The sequence below is a fragment of the Tursiops truncatus genome, chromosome 4, assembly GCF_011762595.2.
Source record: "Tursiops truncatus isolate mTurTru1 chromosome 4, mTurTru1.mat.Y, whole genome shotgun sequence".
Lineage (NCBI taxonomy): Eukaryota > Metazoa > Chordata > Mammalia > Artiodactyla > Delphinidae > Tursiops > Tursiops truncatus.
In genome coordinates, this window is record NC_047037.1 from 36,484,317 (window position 1) to 36,510,283 (window position 25,967).

The following is a 25,967-nucleotide window of genomic DNA, read 5'->3' on the forward strand; positions in this document are numbered from 1 at the left end:
ATCTTGATGAACCCATTTATTCTAGTATTTGTGTGTGTGTGTGTGTGTATTCTTTAGTATTTTCTTCATAGAGTATGTTTCTGCATAGAGGAATTTACCAATACTCCAGCTACTTTTACCTCTGCTTATTTACCCTTAAAACCCTCAGTCTTTATATCCACTTACAGGTTGTTAAACACCAGGCCCTCAATTTCTTCAATACTATTCTAAATCCTCAATATTCTGCTTAAAGTTCTTTGTGCTACTCATCTCTCACCAGCTGTGTGTCTTGCCTTGTATTTCACAAAGGGAGTTAAAGTTATCAACACAGACATATTTCCTGTGAGTCAAATGATACTTAAGTTTCAGAACCCCGCACTCAGGACCCCCTTCCAAGCTTCTGGGAGGGCCCCTGGCAAAGTAAGATGGTTTTAAATTATAATTGTAAAAATTCTGTCTCTTTGCACTCTGATTTCCCTTCTCCTACTTCTGATGTCAGTATGCCCTTGGAGTAGTCCCTGGCATTTGAGGGATCTGAGAGAGAAAGTTGTGTTGGGAATATACATTATAACTGCCATTTGGAAAGTCATTTTAGACTGCTTCAATTACACAAACAAGACATTGCAGACTAAAAATAGGGATGTGTATGAATTTTTTTTTTTTTTTTTTTTTTTTTTTTTTGCGGTACGCGGGCCTCTCACTGTTGTGGCCTCTCCCGTTGCAGAGCACAGGCTCCGGATGCGCAGGCTCAGCGGCCATGGTTCACGGGCCTAGCCGCTCTGCAGCATGTGGGAATCTTTCCGGACCGGGGCATGAACCCGCGTCCCCTGCATCGGCAGGCAGACTCTCAACCACTGCACAACCAGGGAAGCCCTGTATGAATTTTTTTGAATTAATGGAGTAAAAGCAATAAAGATGAACAATTTAAACAATAGAAATTATTCTGTCATAAAAAACAAATTATAACATTTTTTCAGATTACATCATAAGTGATACAATTTCAATAAAATCTCTTGGATTATTTTGTAATCCATTCAATGAAGAGGAGTTAATTATTTGAATACATTGGAGAAAGATTTAAGTTTCTTGCTGATTTGACCAAAACTGCTGACATCACTGAATATAACATAAAAATCATAGTATACCACTTCAAGGACATCTGAGATAAGCTGGTTCATGAGTTTCATCATTTCAAAGACAATTTAAGATGTCATTTTCCAAGAAAACTTGAAATGCCAAAAATTCTATCATATACGAAAAATTTTTATAAGGATTTTCCCAAATTTGACAATGCTTAATATTTACATGATATTACCAGTAATGGGCTATGAAGCTAAAAGAATCTTTCAAACTACCACAGATAATAAAACTAATGGCCTTGCTAGATGAAAGGCTGTATAATTTTTATATTCTCTCCACACAAAGTATTATTATAAAATGGTTCTCATATGAAAAGGTGCTTGTAAAGCATGTAACCAAAAATTATAGACAAAAGAAGTATTGTAGAGCTGTTACTTATTAAAAAGTTATACTGTTTTTCTGTATTTTGTGATATTGATGAGATTTATTAACTTTTACAATTTTATTTGTAATGATTTTTCTCAATCTATAAGTGCACACTTTTAAACCTAATTTTGTAGTCGTCTTTTACAAGAAAGCCATCCCTCTATCCACACAAATCGTATAAGATCTAGGCCGCACAAAATGTGATGGATCTGCTCTTCGCTAAGTGGCTTGATTTTTCTGTTTCCTGCCTTTTGTCCCTACAGAAGCACATGCATCCGTATCTGGTCTTTCTTCTATTAAATGTCCCTTTAGGCCTTGACCCCCATGTTCATGACTTGCTCCCAGCAGCTGCCTTACATTGGGCCCATTAGGCCTTTAACCTTGACTTAGTTCATAGTTCTTGTCTCTGTCTTACCACTTCCTGGTTTCGCATTCAAACTTCCCATCCTCACCATTGCTCCCCTTTGCTTTAGTGATCTGTTGGACTCTTTCTTTGATTTTTTTTTTTGGCTTGTTTTTAATTGAAATATAGTTGATTTACAATGTTGTGTTAATTTCTGCTGTACAGCAAAGTGATTCAGTTACACATGTTATATAAATTCATTTTTATATTCTTTTCCATTATGGTTTATCTCAGGATATTGAATATAGTTCCTGTGCTATACAGTAGGACTTTGTTGTTTATCCATTCTATATGTAATAGTTTGCATCTGCTAACCTCAACCTCCCAATCCATCCCTCTCTCACCCCCACCCCTTTCTTTGATTTTTTTTTTTGAAATCAACATCTCTCTTAGCTCCCAGGTCTGCATGCTGATTGAGGATTCCCTGTGGCTTTTGGTCACTCAAGTGGACCTTATTAATTAACCACACAGAATGACACCACCCTTCTTCTTCCTGGCAAAGGCTAATCTTTCAGCCTTTGTTTTACGTCTGTCCTTTCTTTCTAGCTCTCTGCACAAAAAATGATCACATCTCTTGCCTGTGTTTTTTAGCCTCTGTGACTGTACTCATACTGTCTGCTCAGCTCTGTAAACACTCAGGTGTCTCCCATCCTAACAAACCATTCTACTGTGTATCTTCCTTTTTCTCTCCTTGCTGCCTCAATCAAGGTTCTTGATTGCTGGTACCACATAACTATTTTCTCACTTCTGCTTTACTGCTCAGTCTTTTCCTACCTGAAGCCTCTCTCTTAGGTCACCAAAGACCTCCTTAATACTGGATATAATGGCCTCTGTTCAGCCTTTGTCTGAGGCCTTAAACACTGATCACTACTCTCTACTTTAAATTCTCTTATCCCCTGGCTTTTCCGATGTTATCTTTTTGGCTTTTCTTCACTGGTTGCTCCTCCCTCATCTCCTTTGAGGGTTTGTTTTCTGATTTATTCCCATAAATATTAGTGTTGTCCAGTATCTTATCCTCAGTATTTCTTACTTCTTTATTCCTCCAACAGAGTGATCTGTTTTTTTCACTCATTCATTCATTCATCAATATGTGTTGAGTACATACTATATGGTAGGTACTGTGCTAGGTGCAAGGGAGACTGTGATGAACAAGACAGATACAGTCTCTGCATAATAGATCTTAGCCTACTTAGGTAGATAAATATTAACTCCCATGGCTTCAGTCATCATCTTTTTGCTGGTAACACTCATATCCATGTCTGCATCTTGCTTGATTATTAGGTAAATGATAGCCAGGACATCTGAAGTAATAAAAATCATTGAGATAGTAAAAAACATGTGGTTACTTTCAGCTGTGGCATTTGATGTGGGAAAAGCACTGGATCAGTCACTTAAAAAGGTTTCATTGATTATTACCCTAGGTTTTACACTGCCTGTAGGACTCTAGCGCAGGAAGAATGCTGTCTACAAATCTGAGATTCTCTTTTAGGCTCAGTGACTAAGTCACTTTTTAATTTTATTTATTTATTTTTGGCTGCATTAGGTCTTTGTTGCTGCAGGCGGGCTTTCTCTAGTTGCGGCGAGCGGGGGCTACTCTTCCTTGCAGTGTTTGGGCTTCTCATTATGGTGGTTTCTCTTGTTGCGGAGCACGGGCTCTAGGCGCGCGGTCTCCAGTAGTTGTGGCACGTAGGCTCAGTAGTTGTGGCTTGTGGGCTCTAGAGCACAGGCTCTGTAGTTGTGGCACACAGGCTTAGTTGCTCCGCAGCATGTGGGATCTTCCCAGACCAGGGATCAAACTCGCGTCCCCTGCATTGGCAGGCGGGTTCTTAACCGCTGCGCCACCGGGGGAGTCCTGACTAAGTCACTTTTGACTGAATTTCCTTCACTAAATGTTTGCTGTTAAATTAATTTTAAAAGATTAATAGAAAAATGTGTATGAAAGTAGTTAGCTATCTTTATTTATAGTTAAAATATTATAACACAATGGAAATGAGTTGGGGTGACCATATACCTCAGTCTTCCTGGGATAACCCCAGTTTATATGTTGTCTCAGCATAATGCAGATAGCACCTACTTTTACTTTCATAACTGTCTCCATTTAAACAGTAGATTGTATGGTCACTCTAAAACCATTTTTCAAAGAAAACCTTTTTTCAAATACATATTTGTTATTATGCTTGCTATTTTTAAAAATCCTAATTTTTCCTTACTTCTTTACAGTCAGAGATTGACAGAATACAAGTATCTCTGGAATAAGACCCTTTCATTACTTACTTTTAGTAAAAGAGAGCTAACCAGTATTAAAAATGAAGTATATGATAATTTTCAAAACTGGACTTCACTGAAAGGAGAAGTTTTTCTACAAATTAAATCCATAAGTGAAACAGCCTTGACAGGTTTGTTATATATGTTTAGAACATAATCGTCCTTTTTTTGGTAAATGGTATATCATAAGTCATGAAATAATGATACTTCATTTTATGTGATGGGAATTATGATTAATTTTAAACCTGTTATTTGTTAGTATACTAGATGACCATTAAGATCTATTCCATCCCTGAAATTTAATAATTATAGGCCTGATCTAAGATAAGCTCTGATACATCAATCTTGAACTGTGACCAGAAGTCTGGTTATTCCTGTTAAATGTACAAATTTGTATTTTAAAACTTTTTTTCTGTTAATGGCTGAGTAGCTCTAATTAGATCAGATTTCCCATAGATAACAACTATAAATTCTGGACAAAGTACCTACCTAAAAACACTGGAGAGTGACCAAGACCAAGCACATGGAGGGAACATAAGAAAAATTGAAAGAAGCCCTATTACTATTTGAAAAAAGCCAATCTAGAACGGTTATGTACTGGATGATTCCAACTGTAATATATGACTATTCTGGAAAAGGCAAAACTATGGAAATAATAAAGAGGTCAGTGGTTGCCAGGGTAGGAAGGAAGGATGAATAGATAGAGCATGGAGTATTTTAGGGCAGTGAAATTTTTGTATAGTTTAATGGTGGATAGGTGTCTTTATACATTTTGCCAAAACCCATAGAATATACAACGCCAAGAATGTACCCTTAATGTAAGTTATAGATTTGGGATGGTAATGATGTGCCAATGTAGGTTCATTAATTGTAAAAAATATACCACTGTGGTGCAGGATGTTGATGGTGGGGGAAGCTATGCATGTGTGGGGGGCAGGAAGTATCTGGGAATTCTCTGTACTTTCTGCTTAATTTTACTATGAACCTAAAACTGAACTAAAAAAATCTATTATTTTTTTTAATTGAAAGAAGGGGATAGCACTGGGTGAATTCCCTGTTTGTTGTTGTTGTTTGTTTTGGTGTTTTTTTATGGCTATTAGATTGAGGGCAGGGTACAATCTATTCCAAGCAGGGAAGCTAGAACTTTGATAGAAATCTATAGTCTTTTTGGCTTTAAGACTGGAGGACAGAGATCAAGGCAGTCCCAGCTTTGAGAAATGAGAGGATATCCTCGAAAAGAGATAGAAAGTGAGAGCTCAAATTACGCATATAAACTCTTCCCAAATCTCTGGCTTATCCCTAAAATACGTGTGTACAGGGAAGACTCTTAAGTAGCTCATCTAAGGCTAAAGCAATTGACATTACCTGCTACCTACCCTAGGGGAAACAGTCTTTAGTTTATGAGTTCAGCCAAGTTAACTACCTGTTAAAACAAAGCAATACCAAAAAAAAAAAAAAAAAAAACAATACTCTAGAGGACCATAACAGAATCCAGAGTCTCCATAACATAACATCTGCAATGTTTAGGATACAATCCAAAACTACTTGAACTGGAAAGAAACAGGAAAATGGCTTCTACTCAAAAGAGTAGACAGTCAACAGAGACCAACCCTGAGGTGGGCCAGATGATATAATTAGCTGACTAGGGTTTCAAATCAGCTGTTAACTATGTTCAATGACATAGAGGAAAATAAGCTAATAATGAATGAAAAGAGAGAAAATCTCAGCAAGAAACTATTAAAAATTGGAAAGTCAAGAATTAAAAAATACAATATCTAAAATAAAAATTTACTGGATAGACTTTTATAGCATATTGTGATTACCAAAGAAAGAATCAATGAACTTTAAGATAGATTAATAGAAATTATTCAATTTGAAGAAGAGAGATAAACACTGAAAAAAGTGAACAGAGCTCCAGGGAAGGGTTAAAATGTACCATAAGTAATAAATATCAGTAAATATGAAACTCTTTTTTTCTTTGAATTGAAAAACTGTCTATGATCATTTAAAGTAAGAATTATAATATTATATGGTGGAGGTTATAAAGTATATTGATTTAACATATGACAGCTAGAGCATAAAGGACAGGGGGATGGGGTAATAGATCCATATGGTTGCACGCTTTTTGTATTTTATGTGACATGGTGCAACATTCATTCTATGTAGACTAAGAAATTAAGGATGTATAATCCCTAGAGCAACCACTAAAAAAAATACAAAAAGCTATATAAAAAGCTAATAATAATGGAGAATTAACATCATCTGACTCTAAGATTTATTATAAAATCACAGTAAATAAATCAGTGTAATACTGGCATATGGATCAACAATAGATCAATGGAACAAAATAGCCTTGTAAATGACCCCTGTTGATAATGATCATTTCACTTTTGACAAGGCACCAAAACAATTCAATGGGAAAAAGAAAGTCTTTCAACAGATTTTGCTGGAACAACTGAATAACCATATAGGAAAATATACCTTGACTCCTTAACTCCATAAAAATTAATTCAGGATTAATCAGAGCTAAATATAAAAGCTAAAACAATAAAAGGAGAAACAGGAAAATATCTTCATGAATTGATAGTAAATGAAGGTTTCTTGGATAGGACACAGAAGTAAGAATAACAAAAGAACAAAAATTGATGAATTAGACTTAAAGTTAAAAACTTCCGCTCATCAAAAGATGCCATTAAGAAAATGAATAGGTAAGCCACAGACAGAGATAATATTCCAAAACTCTGTGACAAAAGACTGCTGTCCAGGTTACATAAAGAACACCTACAAGTCAATAGTAAAAGGACAAGTGATCCAACCAAAAATGGCCAAAAGATTTGAATAGACACTTTACAAGGAAAGATACACAAATGGCCAATAAGGACATGAAAAGGTGCTCAGCATTATGAGTCATAGGGAAATGCAAGTTGAAACCACAGTGAGATACCAGTACATACACACTACGTTGGCTAAAATGAAAAAAAATGACAACAGCAAATTTTGGTGAGGAAGGAGGGCAACTGGAACTCTCAAACAAATTGGTGAGAGTATAAAATGTTACAGCTGCTTTGAAAAAGGATCTGACAGTTTTTTAATAAAACTAAAGATACATCTGTCTGATGTCTCTGAAATTCTTCTCTTTGGAATTTACCATCTCCCCCAAATGAAAACATATGTCCATAAAAACATTCAGCAACTTTATTCAAGCTTTATTCAAAATAGCCTTAAGTTGGTAAAAGCCCAGAAGTACATCAGTAGAATGGATTATCAAAAAAACGGCTGAATAAACAATGGAATATAGAATGAACTATAGTAATGCAGTAACTTGGATAAACATCAAAAATATTACGCTGCCTGAAAGTAACCTTACACAAATAATGCACATTGTAAGATTCCATTTATATGATGTTCTAGAATAGGCAAAACTAATCTATAGTGGGAAACAAAACAAAAACAAAAACAGAAATTACCTCAGAGGGGAGGATTGAATGGAAAGGGGGCATGAGGGCACTTTCTTTGGTGATAGTAATGCTCTCTATTTTGATAGAGGTTTGGGTTACACAGTGGATGTATTTTTCAAAACTCATCTGTTGGTACATTTGAGATTTATTCATTTCTTTGTGGGTAAATTTCACTCAAAAATTAGAAATCTATATTGAACGCTAATTAACAATGTGCATGCTGAAGTATTTAGGGAGTCAAATATATTGACTTATCTTGAAATGCATAAATATGTAAGATGGTTAGAGGAATAACTATGTTATAAAGCAAATATAGTAAAATGTTAATTGAAGAATCTAGGTAGTGTGTGTATTTGAGTTCACAGTACAGTTCTTCCAACTTTTCTGTATATTTTAAATTTTTTATAGTTAAATGTTAGAAAAAGAAAGCATTCTAACCGTATAACTTCAGTTTCCTAATTTTATTATATAATATGTGCCTTTAGAAATGAGTTGTATATGATAATACTCTTAAAATTTTTAACTAATTTTGAGAATTAAATTTGGACAAATACAGATGAATATTATAACAACCATGTTTTCAACTGCAAAAATTGTTAATTTTTAATACTTTACCTTTAAAAAAAGTGTCTTAGTTCAGCAGACATTGAATCAAAGGTATAACTGCAGGTAGTTTATTTGGGAAGTGAAGGTCATGCAGGTATAGGGACAGAAAGGCAGCCAATAAAGGTTGCAGTATTGCAGTGGGCAACTGGAGCTTAATCCCATGAAGAAACTGAGAAATGGTTTAAAACACATGCCTCAGAATTCCTCACTCAAGGAGTGAGGGAGCTGGACATCAACTCCCAAGAGTCATTGGTTAAGGGCTGCTCCCAGACAGTGTAAACTCCTTGGCACCTGTAGTCTGCCATTTGGTGGGAAGTGCTACTTTCTGCAGTTCCAGGGAAAAGATTCCTCCAGCACAGAGATGCAAATAGTGGGAACTGGAAGTCGGTAGAAGAACATTGAAAGGTTCAAGGGATATGGGCGGGTCACTGACAATGTCCACTACAGTTAATAATATAGATATACTCTATTTTATGCATCATTTCCATTATTTGAACATTCACATGTATCTTTTGATGAATATATGCCTTTGTTTCTTTCCAGTAACTACCTAGGAGTAGAATGGCTGGGTCTTATGGTAGGTTATATTTAACTTTTTAAGAAACTACCCAATAGTTTTCCAAAGTGGTTGATCCTTTTAAATCCCTACCAGCAAAGTATGAGAGTTCTAGTTGCTCCATATCCTTGTCAACACCTAGTGTTGTCAATCTTTTAAATTTTAGCCATTTTAATGGGACACATATAGAGGATATTAATCCACATTCAAATCACTTCTCAATAACTTTCTCATTTTTGAGTGTCTTGTCACATCTTATTATAGAATATTTACCTCATGATGTCAGTAATGATGAACTCAGTCATACCAGAAGAGAAGAAGCATCAGCTCTACCTGTTTTTGTTTTCATTTTTGTTGCATTATCAGTATCTTCCCTAATGCATGATTTCTTTGGGGGAATCTTTTAAGCTAATTGTCAACTTTAGGACTTAGTTTAGGTAAACCACAGAGGAGCACATAGACTGAAATATGTCACAATCACAGAAAGAGATAGAAAAGCGAGGAGGTACTGACAACCCCTCTGCATGGAGGAATATTACTCCTTCCTCACTTTAAAAGCTCAGTCACTTTATTCTCTCTGAATGTGACCCATATAATATAAGGACAGAGGGAAGTACTGCAGGTACATGAAGGGGAGGTTAGCTAAGGGTCTCCCAGAACAAGTAGCTGACCTTTCTTACGACTTACGTCTTGGTTCAGATGTCACCTCTTCAGAGAGATCTTTGCTGGCCATCCTAGTTAAAGTAGTCTTCCCTTACACTTCTCTATCCTATTTTTCTGTTTCATTTTTAATAACATTTATCACTGTCAGAAATATTCTTATCCATTTACTGATTTATGTGTTTACTGCCAGACTCCTCACACTAGGCTATAATCTCCAGGAAGACAGGAATTTTGATGGCTTTGCTGAATGCTGTCTTCCTAGTGTTTTAAGAAAATTTTGCCTGTCACAGGGTAGGTGCTCAGTGAACATTGTAGAATTTAAATGGAAATAAAGGACACCCAAATTTTAACTCAGATTAAATCTGATAATTTTTATGTTCCTTTTTAAACCTCTGAGTATTTTCTAAATGTTTTTGATAATGCTCACTTACTACTTCTATATCTAGGGAGAGAGAGTAAGGAGAAAGGAGAGGCTTTGTTTATGAGTTGCGTGTGCCTGCAGCCATGGGTTACTATCAGTAGTAAAATTCTCAATCTGATTTTTAAAGCTTGTTTGAAACTTATTTTTTGAACTTTAAGGAGGGAAATGCAAAACTTGATAATTCTTTTTTTCCCCTCAAATTCAAATGCCTTTAAGGATTTTTCTGACTATAAACATAAAATAGCCTCAATGTTAAAACATAGAAAATACAGAAAAAGAACAAGGAAGGAAGTGAACATCATCTACAATCTCAATACACAAAGATATCTGCTGTTAACATTTTGATATAGAACTTTCTAATCTTTATTTTTACTGCATAGATATATATACTTAATAATATATCATGTAAATATACAGTCATGCCAACTAACTGTGTAAACTATTTTGACATAGCATCTCATTGTAGGAATGTATCTTAACTTATTTAACTGGCTTTCTATTTGTGGACATTTAGGTTGATCATAGTTTTTGCTTTTATAAATAAGGTTTCAGTGAACATCTTTACTCATGAATCTCTATGATCTTGTCCCATTTTTTTTATTTAACACAGTTAATTCCTAAAAGTGGTATTGAAGAATCAAGTAGTATTACATTTTACATTTTATCTAACATGAGAAGACAGGAGGTAGTTTTCAACCCTTAACTTTAACATTTACCATTATAATAAATCATATTGCTTTTATATCAGAAGTGTGAGGGCTTTGTTTGGAAGTTACCCAGTGGTGATTGCAGAAGCTCAGAGATGGAAATACATACACAAGGACAGTATATTTAATTTCCAAGCAAGAGCTTAGTGACCATAACAGTTGGGGTGTGTGAAAGTGAAGCTATATTATTGTAAGGGTTTTTCCCGCTCTTTTTAAAAAAATTTCTTCTTACTCTATGTTATCAGCACAATCGAAGCCTCAGGGCACATATATACAAACATGTACCAGTATATGCAAAATGACAAATATGCTGATGCTTGCCTTTTTATAATCTCTGATCAATTTGAGCACACTTTAAATTTAGCAGCAGTTCTAGTAAATATATAAACATGCCAATTTCACAATATAGAATTTTAAATAAATAATCTTTATCTTAAATTTAGATTCAGAGAAAATAGAGTGTAATACTTTTGAAGGTTAATTCTTATAAAGCTTGAGTAACTATCACACCTACACAAAAAGATGACCAAAAGCCTAGGAAGTATATAGACCTACATTGTCCAATATTGTAGCCGCCAGCCACACAGAGCTATTGAGCACTTTGAATGTCGCTCTAGCCTCTCTTTGAAATGGTAGTATTTTGGATATGTAGAATTAAAGCACACTGTTAAAATTAATTTTACATGTTTCTTTGTACATTTTTAATGTGGCTACTAGAAATTTTTAATGTATATATGTGGCTTGCATTGTATTTCTATTGGACAATGCTGGTATAAATAGTGAAATGAACTTTTTATACTTTAAAGCTGTTAAAATGTTATAATTTTATTTTGGTTTATTTCCTATTTACAAAAATTATAAGGGCTTAATGTCAGTTATAATGACACCCTTATATTTTGTTACTGTTTCTTATTTCTAGTTTGTTGTCTTGACTATTCAATTAAGCTTTTACCTAAGTTTATTAACACTAACTCCAAAATATATCTGTACCCCTATGTTCATAGTGGTATTATTTACAATAGCCAAGACATGGAAACAACCTGTATCCATATACACACACACAATGGAATATTATTCAGCCATAAAAACAGAAATCCTACCATTTGGGACAACATGAATTGACCTTGAAGATGTTATGCTAAGTGAAACATTAGGATGGCCAAAAATTTCATTCGGGTTTTTCCGTTACAGCTTATGGAAAAACCTGAATGAACTTTTTGGCCAACCCAATAAGTCAGAGAAAGACAGATACTGTATGATCTCCTCGTATGTAGAACCTAAATAAATAAATAAACAAACAAGAAAAACTATACACCAGACTCATAGAAAAAGAGATCAGATTTGTGGCTATGAGAGGTGGAGGTGGGGGAGGGAGAGGGGGAGTTGGAGTAAGGTTGTCAAAATGTACAAACTTGCAGTTATAAGATAAATAATTACTAGGGACATAATGTACAACATGATGACTATAGTTAACACTGCTCTGTGATATATAGGAAAGTTGTTAAGAGAGTAAATCCTGAGAGTTCTCATCACAAGGAGAATTTTTTTTCTTTTTATTGTATCTATATGAAATTATGGGTGTTACTAAACCTATTGTGGTAATCATTTCACACTCTATGTAAATTAGACCATCATGGTGTACACCTTAAACTTATACAGTGATGAATGTCAATTATTTCACAATGAAATTTTAAAATTAAATATATATGTATATATATTTATTTAGACCCACACGAATATGCCCAACTAGGTTTTTTTTTTATTGAGGTATAGTTGATGTACAATATTTTATAAGTTTCAGGTGTACAACATAGTGATTCACAATATTTAAAGGTTATATTCCATTTATAATTATTATAAAATGTTCACTATATTCCCTGTATTTTACAACATATCCTTGTAGCTTATATGTTTTATACAGCCCAACTCGTTTTTGACAAGGGTGCACAAGCACTTCAGCAGAGGATAGCCTAGCCTTTCAACAAGTGGTGCTGGATATCAAAAACTTTGATCCAAACCTCACACCTTATAAAAAATTTAACTCAAAATGGATCATAGACTTAAATGTAAAATATAAAATTATTAAACTTTTAGGAAAAAAAGAAAATCTTTGTAACCTAGGATTCTTAGACTTGAACTTAAAAGCATGATACATAAAAGGAAAAATTGGTAAATTGGACTGCAGCAAAATTAAAAACTTTTCCTCTGTGAAAGACCCTGTTAAAAGGATGGAAAGGCAAGTTACAGACTGGGAGAAAATGTTTGCAAAGCACATATCTGACAAAGGGCTTGTATCTAGAATCTATTTTTTGTAAACTCTCAAAGTTCTACATCAAAAAATAGTGCAGTTAGAAAATGGGCAAAATGAATGAGCAGAAATTTCATCAAAGAGGATATACAGGTGGCAAATAAGCACAAGAAAAATTTGTTCAATATCATTAGTCATTAGGGAAATGCAAATTAAAACCATAATGAGATACTACTGCATATCTACTACAATGTCTAAAATTTTAATTGAGCAAAGCAAGTGTTGGCAAGGATCAGAGAAACCAAATCAATATCGCTGGTGGGAATGTAACATGGTACAGCCATTCTAGAAAATAATTTTTCAATTTCCTCTAAAACTAAAAAGGCACACACTTACCACATGACCCAGCTGTTGCACTTTTAGGCATTTGTCCCAAAGAAATGAAAACCTAAGTTCATGCAGATACCTGTACATACACGTTCATAGCAGCTTTATTCATAATAACCAAAATTGGAAACAACCCAAATATCCTTCAGTGAATGAAGAACAAACTGGGATACTACTCAGCAATAAAAAAGGTACAGATTATTAATACATGCTCAAGGGACTATGCTGCATGAAAAAAATCCAGCCTCAAAAAGGTTACATGTTATATGAGTCTATTTATGTAGCATTCTTGAAATAACAAAATTATAGAGAAGGAGAACAGATTAGTTGTTTCCAGGGATTAGGGATGGTGGTGGGGATAGGAGTAGGTGTACTATATAGGGGTAGCAGGAGGTAGCTTTGTGGTGATAGAATAATCCTATGTTTTGGTCGTGTTGGTAGTTATACAAAGCTACATATGTGATAAAATTGCATAGAGCTGTGCGCACACACACACACACACACACACACACACACACACAGAGAGAAAGGTGTGTATAACTGGTGAAATCTGAATTAGCTCTGTGGATTATACCAAGAGCAGTTTCTTAATTTTGATAGAGTACTGTAGTTATACAAAATGTCAACATGGGGAGAGGAGGAATAAAAGCAGCACAGGACCTTCCTATACATTTCTTTACAACTGCCTGTAAATCTCTAAGTATTTCAAAATAGTTTTTAAAAAAGTAACCTATATAGTGTTTTATGACTCCTTCATTAAATAATAAATCTAGTGTTTCAGAGTTTTTTAATATTATTTTATATCAGCTTGCCTTGGTAATAAGGTTATAGAAGCTTCCTAAAAACTTAATGATATAACATAATTTTAAGTTCATTGACTAAGCTAACAGGACTAAGAACAACAGAAAAATTTTATCAAGGCAAAAAAATTGATTGTATGAGATTAATACTAATAATTATACTTGCATCAGCTAGCAAATTCTGTCACACTTACTTTAAAAGCTAAAAACATCTATTGGCTATAAACTTTGACAATATTACAAACATTTTAAATAACATACTTTTTTTCAATACTAGCTTTTATTTGTTATCACATGGATATATCCTTATGGTGTGAGTTGATTCTGCACGGCATAGTTCTTCATTTGAAAAGTTGATGTAAAATAAAACTTGAAACATTTTTCTAAGAAGTAAAATAAACTCCTAATTCCTCTATACTAACTCAGTTGTTTGCAGTTTTCAATTTTATCTTCTATACTCCACATGCTCACCTATTTTTGCATATTTATAATCACAACATAAACGCCAATAATTATTCTAAAATATAGCATTATGGGCTGAAATGTGTCTCTCTCAAATTCATATGTTGAAGTCCTAACTCCCTGGTACCTTGGAATATAACTATATTTGGAGTTAGGGTTCTTAAAGAAACAATTAAATTTAAACGGGTGGGCTCTAATCCAAAATGACTGGTATCCTTACAAGAAGAGGAAATTTAGAAACAGACACACACACAGAGAAGACAATGTGAAGACACAGGGAGAAGGCGGCCGTCTACAAGCCAAGTAGAGAGGTCTGGAACAGATCTGTCCTTTATGACTCTCAGAAGAAACCAACCCTGACACCTTGATCTCAGACTTCTAGCCAACAGAACTGTGAGAAATGAATTTCTATTGATTAAGCCACCCAGTCTGTGATACTCTGTTATGGCAGCCCTAGCAAACTAATAAATGTAGTAAACCCCATATACACTGCACACATTATTCAGATACTTTAAAAGATTTTCACATTAAAATTAATTTACATTTAAAATCAAAGTCCAAAATAGGAAGGAAGTTTCTAGAAAAATGTATTGTTTAATATTTTCTTGCTGACAAAGTATGCTGAATATTAAGTAGAAGATACAAGTGAAGTATTTCCTATTCTTCTAATTAGTGGTTATCAATTTATGTAATCAATATTTTTAAGTCTAACTTTTCATAGATTAGGTTTTCTCAAATCAGAGCATAGCTATTTTAGTAGAAGAAATTTCAGAAAAAAATAATATTTTTACCAAGGCAGAATATTTTAGCAAGCATAGAATCAATTTGCTTCCACTCTCAAAATAACTCTTGACCGAATAGCTCTTGAACTTTTAAAATTCAAGTTCTGAATTAGGTTTAGAAATGTAGTCCACATTTTTTTATAAAATTGATGAAATTGGGGATAGAATAGGCCTATTTGCTTATCCTATTAAAAATGTTTCCTTCTTTTAGATGTGTGTGTTTACTGCCTTATCAAGTCTTACGTTAAATAATTTGCAGCTCAAAATGCTTGCCTCTGAAGTGAAGGGAGAGTTAAGATAAACACATATTTAGGATTTTCAGCTAGTGGTATATTAGAAGCTTTGTGCAATAATGCCTTTACTCATTTAGTAGCTATTTATTGAGCTTCTGTTAATTCTAGAATGTTGTGGCAGAAATTATGGGAGGAATAAAAAATGAATGAGATATTACCTCTGGCCTAAAATAACTTACGGTCAAATAGTAGGTCACATGTATGCATATGATCAGTGCCATAGAAATAGTGTAACTGGCGCAAGTTACAGATCTGGTCAGGAAAGATTTCCAGGCAGAGATAGCCTAAGAGCTGTGGTAGGTCCAACGTATGAGGCTAGGAGGACCTTCTTCATGGGGCGGTGCAAAGACAGGGAGAGTGTATGGTGGGTACAATGACCAGAATAGGTTGATCATAATTTATGAACCCAGATTGGGACACATAAGTGGCGATTATGAGGTTGTATTAATGATGAAAGTAGGATTAAGTATTTGACACCAGGATTGCCATAGGTACAGGGGATATATAATTTGCCAAGGGTGAGTTAATTGACCCCCATTGATTTTACTCTCCTATTTCCATGTTAGAAACCTCCTGTTAAAAATCTTACTGTACTTTTCCATGTGTTAGAATATATTTCACAAATGAATTTGTATTGCAAATTCTTATGCTTTTAATGTCAGATAGAAAGTGACATTGACACAAGGAGTTATTTTAGAGACAGATAGTAGTGTACACTAAGAGAGTCAGCCTGTGAACCTAAGCAGTACCATTCTGGCAAACGATAAATAGGTCACAGCATGTGTGCACTCCTCTGCAGTGTCATTCGGACTTAATCATAGACAGATATGGTTACGGTAGGTTACAGTTTATTCAGCCATAAGAAGCTACCATTATGGCTAGAAAAATTACCCAGGAAGACTTCTTGGGCCTGAAGAAAAATTGCAACCTCCTTATTTTCTTTAACTACATAAAAAAAAAATTCTACTACTGTGTTAAAAAATTCTGCTACTGTGTTAGTAGCTTTCCTCACACAAATGGGAACATATCCATAAATTTTTAGAAGCATATAGCTATTCCTAGGGGAAAATATTCCCATATAAAGGAACCATTGGAATATAGTAGACCCCCACTTATTTGATCCATGCCAATTTATTTCTCTAGGTTTTCCATTTTCAGTAGGAATTAAAGGTGAAGATGGTGGCAAGACCCCTTGTGTTCATGCCCTAGGTCTACCTTAAATGCCACTTTCTCTTCCAGATGTACTTTCTTCCCACAGAAAGGCATTTTGCTTTTCTCTCCTTAGACCACATTCCTGATCCTACTCATCCCTTGGGGCATGCCCTCTTCTCTGTGCTCTGTTCAGCATACTGCTTTACTTCTCCTGTAACCATTTACTGGCCATATTGCCTCTGCAGCCATGTCTATCCCATGGATGTCTACTTCTGGTCTTCGCTGGCCCATGTGGCTACTATTTCTGCTGTGATGGCTCCAAGACCAGTAAACCAAGCCAACCTCCTTTGACACCCAACAACACACTAAACCCATCATGTAGTCCAGGATGAGCTAAGCAAGGAAGAAATGCCAAGTGAGCTCTCTGAAAAAGCAGACTGTCCAGATTTTCATGTAGATCACATCCTCATCAGTTCAGTTAATTGTTGTTGTACAAATTTTATAGTATTTTTATTGCATGTGTGTTTGTATATTTTAATGGTGGCTTAAGGCAGCAGTGCTGAAAACACTAAGCAAAGGAGACCTTGATAATTATCATTGTGAAGGATAAAATGTTCCATGAATTTCTCACAAAATTATATAAAATTAGCACATTTAAATCTACATAATGCTGTGAAGACATATTGTTATTAAACTTAATCTAAGTAGATAGAATAATGAGAATTGATTGCTATGATGAAATTCTGCCCTTATTTTGAGGGGACAGAGTGTTATTAGAACCATTAAGATATATTAGCTAATACTTTCTGCCCATAAATTTATTAGTTTTAGACACTACATCCTTTTATTTCTCTCCACCCCTACCACCTTTCTTCATAATTTGTATAGAATATGCCCTAGTTATCTCCTAGAAATTCTTCCCAACCAGCTCATGCTAACACATTTAAATTTACTTTTCTGAATCATGTTGCCAAGAAAACAATTTAATTTCAATAAAACCCAGAACATTACATGGATATTATTTTATTCATTCATGTGAGTATTTAAAAAGCAGGCAGGATTGCCATTTAATACAATTTAAAGACTTAAAAAAACTACTAAAAGGTTTCATGCATCATTTAGCAATACAATCCTTTTTTCATTTATTTTTCAGAATAACTACTAAATTAAAACTTAACTTTTTGGTTAGGTGTCACTATACTCTCAGAGAAGTCATGTTGGCTTTCAACTATTCATTTTCTAAAAGAAAATAATCATTTTTAAAGAAATGTTTTATGATCCAGTGTTATCTATTTGTAAACTTTGAATTTTCTTTACAGAAATAAAGATGCTAAATAAAAGTTTGACAGTGTCCCAGAGAAATAACGTATGCCTTGAAGAGGAAATGAAAAATCTGAAACTGTTGTCAGATGCAGCCATATTGAGATCTCAGCAAATTGAGACATTCAAACAACAGGAAGTAAACTTGCAAACCAGATGCCATGACTTGCAAAAGGAAGTACTAGGTAAAAGAATTATTTTTTGCTGTTAGCAACTAGACATAATAAAGTAATGTCTAAATTTTTATTTCTCTCATGATCACAACAAAAATCTTGTTTTAACTAGTTTGTGTTGTAAATATGCCTAATTATTAATAACAATGCCATAACTGTTTCTGTGATAAATGTTTGCTATCATCCATTCCTATTCTGCCATTTAGAGTGGCAAGTATTAAGTGAATATATTAAAGACATTTCAAGTACAAAGTGAGATTTCAGGAAAACAAAGTAGAATTTTCTTTTGTATATCATTATTCCCAGTGGATGGTGGTTTAGAGTACTGAAGGAAAATATAGCATATGCTGTTATATAAGGTGATTCCAAATTTTTAGGCATTTCTTCATTTTCCCAAATGAAAAGGTTAAAAATTATGTTTTGGAAACCTTGGGCAAGGTTTTAAAATTTTTACCTTAGAACAATGAGTATGTTAGCAGTAAGGCTATGGGGTTTGTACTTTTTCCTGAAGGCAGTAAGGAATCTTTGAAAATTGGTAATCAGGAGAATGATATAACACAAGCAGTGTTTTAGCAAAATTAAGCTACTATCAACATATGGAGGTGTTCCAAATATCAAGAAATTGGAGTCAGGTAGCCATTTAGAAAATATCATTGCTGGTAACCCAGTCCCTAGACTAACCATAAGAAACTGAAGTAGGGTAGAGAACTAACATTTTTTAGGTCCTAATGTGTGCTAGAAACCATGTTAGCACTGTACATAAATTACTTCTGTCACTTCTCACAATGATCATGAATAGCAGGTATAATTATCCCATCTTACAGAGGAGAGAATGAAGGTCCAGAGAGGTAACATACTTGTTCCCACATAGCTGGTAAATGGCAGGGAGTGAAAGCAAACCTAGTTGGACTCCAAGACTCATGCTCGTCCCACTATGTCTCCTTGGCCCTCTCCATGGCCACACTGGGAAGGCTTAAATAGAATCAGGGTTGAGAGGACTACCCAGGAATAGAGAGGTAAACACCTGGCTGAGTAGACAAGGGCGAGAAAGAAGTCGCAGAGGGCTCTGAACTTCTTTGCTTGGAAGTCTTTAATGATGGAAGCACACCACAGACTAGAGAAATCTGGAGAGGAACTGATTCTGAAAGAGAAGAGAAGTTGTCACATGAACTTGGAAGCAATATGGAACTAGATACAAACTTTAAAATCAGATATTTTACTTTTTCTCTTGTGAATTACCTATTCATAGATCTTGCCAATGTTCTATTATATTACTAGAATTTTCCTTAACAATTTTTAAGAGCAGTTTGTATAGTAAAGTAATTATCTTCTCTATTCAATTTTTTTCTAATGTATAATTTGTCTATTGACTTTTCACAGTAAATTGCACCATATCAAAGTTTTTCTTTTGGGTGTCATCAAATTAATGTCTTTTATTGTTTCTGGTTAGTCTTGGTTAAAACAGTCCATTCCATTCCTAGATTATACATATGGTCTCTTGGGTTTTCTTTCATTTAAGTCAGTAGCACGTATGGAATTTATTTTTTATATGATGTGAGATTTGGGGCTCCAGTTTTATTCTTTCCAAATACATAGCCAGTTGTATCAGTATTATGTATTAAATAATCCATCCTTCTCCCACTAAATAAACCTACTACCTGTCATATGTCAAAATTTCACAAATGCTAGTATCTATTATTGTATTCTCTTTTCTGTTCCACTGATTTATTAGATGTACCATTAGTATCATATTCATTTGACTTAATAGTATATTCTCATAGCTGGTAAAGTTTATTCTCTGTCCTTTGTTCTTACTTTTTAAATATATATTTGAAGGCAGTTATTCTTTGATTTGAATTTTAAGATCATTTATTTACCTCTAATCCAAAGACTCTGATAGATATCTAGTAAAGTTTTTCTCTTCCAGTCTGTGTACTTTTATTACATATTCACAGCAGGTATTCTTCCATATAAACTTTAAGATAATATCATTAAATTCTGATATTAACAGGGATTCTAATTGGGATTACATTATATTTATACTAATTTTTAGAGAATTGACATTTTTAGTGATACTAAGTCTTTTTAATATTATAAAAGTTTATTCATTCAAGATATGGTATGTCCTTATGTTGTTTTATGTTCTTTAATATAATTTTATAGTTTTATTTGAATGTTTCTTTGCCATTCTTTTAAAACTTATGACTATCATATTTGCATCTACTGTGAATGAACTATTTGCTCTATCTCAATGTCCTGATATTGGTAGATGAAAAAAGGCTATTGATTTTTATATATTTGTCTCATATCCATTAAATTTACAAAATTCTCATATTACTTCTAGTAGTTTTTATTTAGTGTCTCTTGGATTTTCTAGCTGTGCATTTATATGACCAGCCCCAATGCCCCCCAAAAAGAGTTCATCTATTCTTTTCCAATGTTTATATATTTTATCTTATTTCTTGTCTTGTTCATATCTTATTAAATCTATTTGAACCTCTGAAACTGTGTTAAATAATAATGGTGACAGTGATCATCCTTGTCTACTTCCTGATTTTAATTGAAATCATTCGGTGTTTTTCCACTTGGAATTATATTTGATGTTTGGGTTTTGGTAAATATTGTTTATTTTTAATCAAATATTTTCCTTCTATTCCAACTTTACTTAAAAGTTTTATTAGAAATGCTTCTGGATTTTGTTATATGCCTTTTCAGCATCTATTGATATTAAACATGTTTTTTCTCCTTTAACCAGCTGGTAAAATGGATTTGTATTACTAAATTTCCTGATACTACTTTTTTACATATCATTTTCTACATGGTTATATTTTATTTATAAGTTCAGTACCTACATTTATAAATGAGATTGGTCTATAATTTTTCTTTATTAAGGGGCACTAATTAGAGTTTTGTGTTAAAATTAAGTGATGTTAATAAATAGGTTTAATAACATTTGATTGTCTGTTTTTTAAAGGTTAGATAAAACTTGAATGTGAACCCAGTATCATTAAGTAAAATTCAATTATGAACTCATCTGATTCTGGTGCCTCTTTAAATGGTAATTATTTAATGTTTCCAGAGTTTTCTGTAGTAATTTGACTATTTAAATCTTCAGTTCTTCTGAGCTGTTTTTATTATTTATATTTTGACAGGAAATCATTCATTTTTCTCTAAGATTTCAGATTTGTATCCATAATATGGCATGTAGTACTCTTATTTTTAAAATATCTCCTCTATCTGTGGTGATACCTGATTTCTGATTTTTAATGGTATCTACTTTTATTTATCTCTTATTATTTATCAGGCTTTCAAAGAACTAGCTTTTGGGTTTTTTGTTTTTAATGCTTTCTACTACTTTTATATTCCATGACATTACTTTTGACTTCTATGTTTATTAATTTTTTCTTCCTGGTTTCTTTTTGTTTTTTGTTTTCATTTTTTAGACTTCTGAAAAGACTACTAAGTTCTTTTAGTTCTCATCTTTTTTGTTTAATAATAGAGGCATTTCAAAGTATAAATTTTTGTTTGAGTAAACTTTGTATCTCATAGCTTTTAATATTATTTTCTTTTTCAATGCTATCTAAATACTCTGTATTTCTTATTTTTTCTTAGATTAAAGGGTTATCTAGGAATATATTTCTTAGTTTCTAATTTGTTGTGCAAGGGAGTTACTTTTTTATTATTTATTTAACTTAGGGATATTCTGATTAAATAATGTGACATAATACCTCTATGAATTTGTTAAGCTTTTCTTTATGTTGAGTACATGATCAGGTTTTGTAAATGTTCCTTAGAAATTCAAAATAAAATATAATTCTCAACTTGATGGATGTAATGCTAACTTAGCTAGGTGTAGAATACTTGAGTTCTTTTCTCTCAGTAGACTGTTTATGCTAATGTTTTGACTTCTAGCTTTCAGTGTTGCAAATGAGAAATCTACCTACAGCTCTTATTCTTTTTCCTTTAAAGATAACTCATCCATTTACCTGAAAGCTTGTTAGATTTCCCTATCTTTTTTTTTTTTTTTTTCATTGGACCTCAGGATTATTCAGTTGGATCACTCAGTTTCTTCATGACATGTACACTGGCTAGGACTTCATATACAGTTTTGACTAGAATAGGGATAGTGGGCATCCTTGTACCATTCACAATTTTACAAAAACACACTGCTAAATAACTTTGGGGTTTAAGCAGAAATTATAATGAATATAAAATATCTGGAATTGAATGGTATTAAAAAACACTATGCATCAAAAACTTGTGGGATGTAGCCAAAGTGGTGCTTTAAATACTTACATCAGAAGGAGGGAATAAACTCAAAGAACATAGAAGAAAAAATACAATAAAAATAAAAGCAGCTGTCAGTGAAATAGAAAACAAAAATATGATAAAAAAGATCAATAAAACAAAACATTGATAAAAAATAAAATAAAATAGACAAACCTCTAGCAAGTTTGATCATAGGAAGAGAGAAGATACAAATGAAAAATATAAGGCATGAAACAGAAACAGTGACTACAGGTAAAAAGTAGAAAGAAAAGTGAATACTGCCAACAACTTTTGCCAACAACTTTGAAATCTTAGATGAAATGGACATATTATTAGAAAAATATATCTTACCAAGACTTACTCAGAAAAATTAAATGTTCCTATAACTATTCAAGAAATTGCAGCAATATCTGCTCACCAGGAAAGGGCTAGATTATTTAACAAGCAAGTTCTACCAACTTTCAAGAAACAGAGGATCCTAATTTTACACAATATTTTCTAAACAACCAAAAATTGGAAATATTTCCCAACTCACCCTACAAGGCAAGGGTAACCCTGTTACCAAAATCAAGACAAAGACATTAAAAGAAAAGAATATTATAGACCTATTTATATTATGAATATCAGTGTAACAATTTCAGCAGTATATTTGATACTTTAAAAAATATTTTGAACCACTTGAATGTATTACTCATATAAAAAATTAATGAAGTTATAAGTAAAATAAAACTCCTACTATGCCATGCTGTTATTTTAGACTTCAGAGAGAAGAACAAATTTAGGACAGATTTGCTAAAATATACATTTCACAGTTATACATAACTTTCCCAAAAATGCAATTCACCCCAAAGATTATTATCCTTATTTCTCTTTTATTTCATCATTTTAATGTGGTTTCTAAGATAAGCCATTTCCTTGAATGTTTTAGTTTCTTAAAAGAACAGTGAGACATTAGGGAACATATCTTATATTGCATGTAACAGGTAGTTAAGGGGTAAGTCAAGTAACTACCTTTCTATGTTTGAAAAAAAAGTGATTTATGGGAATGAAGACAAGAGAAGAAAGGGAAAACATTTTCACTAACTAGGAACTCTCTCTGTATCAGTCATTTGACTAGCACTAAGCATTTGACTAATTTTCCCGTATCTAATCCTCACAGTATTCTAATGTGAAAGCTTTTATTCTTCCTATCAGACATAGAGACGTAGGCCATGGTCACACTGCTGAGATTCAAACCCAGGTCTCTGTTGGGACAAAGCCTGTTAGCTCATTAATCATTTCTGTCAATTCCAAAAAGGCATATGAAAACACTGAACTCCTTTTCCTTTAAAAAAAAAAAAAAAAAAAGAGGTGGTGGATTTTACCCCTTTCACAAAAATGGACCATTGGCCTAGCAAGTCTTCTAGGAATTAAAGCTAGGACAGTGTTTTCCAAAATTGCCTGACCACAGGAACATCTGGGACTGTGGAAATGCATGTGTGGGGATAATAAAGGAACGTATTGAAAATGTACATTCTTGCATATCAGTCGGAACATACTGAGTATCTCCAAGATTCTAAGACTCTCTACTTTTAATAAGTGCTCGAGGTGGTTCCTATGATGAGGAAAATTTGGTACTAGCTTAACAATAAGAATAAGGAAAATAGGAAAAAGCATGTTCACATTGTAGCACAGTAAAAAAAAAAAAAGAAAGAATGAAATGCCTTAATTTAAAAGAAGTGCATTGGCACTGGCTCCACTATCCTTTGGCTTTTTAAGATTCGATGTTTTGTCTCTTCACTCTTTACTCAGATTTAAGCTTTACAAAGGGAGTCTCTGGTCTTAACGTTTTGATGAAGGCTGGTAGCTGTGAGGCTGACGCACTGAAGAAATTAGTAGGAACGAAAATTGTAGAGAAGGAGTATGAAAGATGAAGATCTGGGACGCTTATGTTAAGCTTTAGAAAACAGAGCAGGCCCGGCCCCTCGAGCATCAGGGCTACTGAGTCGCCGGGTCCTGGGGCTTTCCATCCTCTGCCACTCGAGAGATGGCACTTTTTAAAAGAGAAAAATGGGTGTTATTTTTATTTACTTTTTTGTAAAGTGATTTTACGTCTTCTCTTTGAGGCTTGGGATGATCCTTTGTCTGCACTGTGTACAATAATTGTTTCCCTCTGACTCATTGCTTGCAGCTCAGTGGGCTGTGTGCTGAGGATCCATCCGCTCCTGGGACACGTTGCTGTAACAATGCTAATAAAACGTCTCTTTGTAAAAAATATATATAATAAATAGAATAGAATAGAATAGATTAAGCATTAGTGAGGTTTTTTAGTTGCAAGTACCAGAAACTAACTCTAATCATCAAAGAAATTTACTGAAGGGATATTATTTATATATTCAGAATCTTTGAGAAGGTGGAAGAATCAGGCCTAGAAGATGGTTAGAAAACCGTGAAGCTAGAACTGCCAGAAACACAGCCAAAATCATGCCACAAGAACCATCTGGAAGGGTACAGCTGCTGTGTCCTTAAAGCACTGGACACCCTGCACGATCCCCTACTTACTCCTATGGTCTTGAACACCGATTGATCTTGGAATGAATTCTCTACTGCTTCTGCTGCTTGGTGTCAATTGCAGTCATGTCAGATCTTGGAAAAAACATATTTTTTAAATAGTCTGGAAAGTAAGAACCACGTTTGGCTGCCTAGCTCTAGCATATTTTGAATATGTTATTATAGGAGTGTGTAGAAGCTGTAAAAATGGCAATGTTATTTTTAGAACAGAATAGCAAATACAGAAGTCGAATCTATTTTAATATAAGGATCATTAACAAATGGGAAAAGCAAAATTATGTAATAAGTGGTGTAGGGGTAACTAAAACAAAATAACCCAAAATACACCCAAATAAACCTCGAATTAAATAGAAAAAAAAATAACAGGAAAAACTAGCACCAAAAAAAGATACAGAACTTACCCTAATCGCAGAGGGATAAAGCAGCACTTCAGAAATTGCAAAGAGTAATATTAACAGATTTTGCCTATAAAAATATATAATCTCTGAATTCAAAAACTGCCAAACCTAAAAATAGAAGATGGACAAAAAAATATTTGTATCATATATGGTATGCAAAATGTTACTATCCATACCATATAAAGAATTTATTCAACTGTGTGAGAAAACTCCAAGACCCCAAGCAGGCGAATGGTTGAAAAACAGAAACAGATAATTAACACAGGAAATTTGGTAAACAAGCAAGAAACATTGAATTACCAATAACTAAACAAAAATAAAACATTTACCTCCTTTTAAATTAGTACAAAGACTTTAGTGATAAAGCTTCCCTTCCTTTGGTGATAAAAAATTGTTATTATATTTCTCGAACCCATAAAAATATTTGTGATCAAGTAATCTCTTTGTGAATTTATGTTTAGAAAACTGCAGAAGAATGTTATTTATATGCAAAGATTATATTTTTAATAGTGAGTGATTAGGAATAATTTATTCCTAACTCTAATGAAATGGGTAATAAATTATCATAT

At 33.5% G+C, this 25,967-nt stretch overlaps 1 protein-coding gene across 16 annotated transcripts in view; it reads left to right on the forward strand.

The window, feature by feature from the left end:
- The window catches only part of LEKR1 (leucine, glutamate and lysine rich 1), a 279,091-nt gene that overhangs the window by 132,491 nt on the left and 120,633 nt on the right, over positions 1-25,967 (forward strand). For all 16 annotated transcript variants that reach the window (XM_073803834.1, XM_073803835.1, XM_073803827.1 and 13 more), the window contains 2 exons: positions 4,109-4,284; positions 18,008-18,193. In XM_073803834.1, the coding sequence (XP_073659935.1) occupies positions 4,109-4,284; positions 18,008-18,193 (362 nt within the window). The remainder of the gene's footprint in view (positions 1-4,108; positions 4,285-18,007; positions 18,194-25,967) is intronic.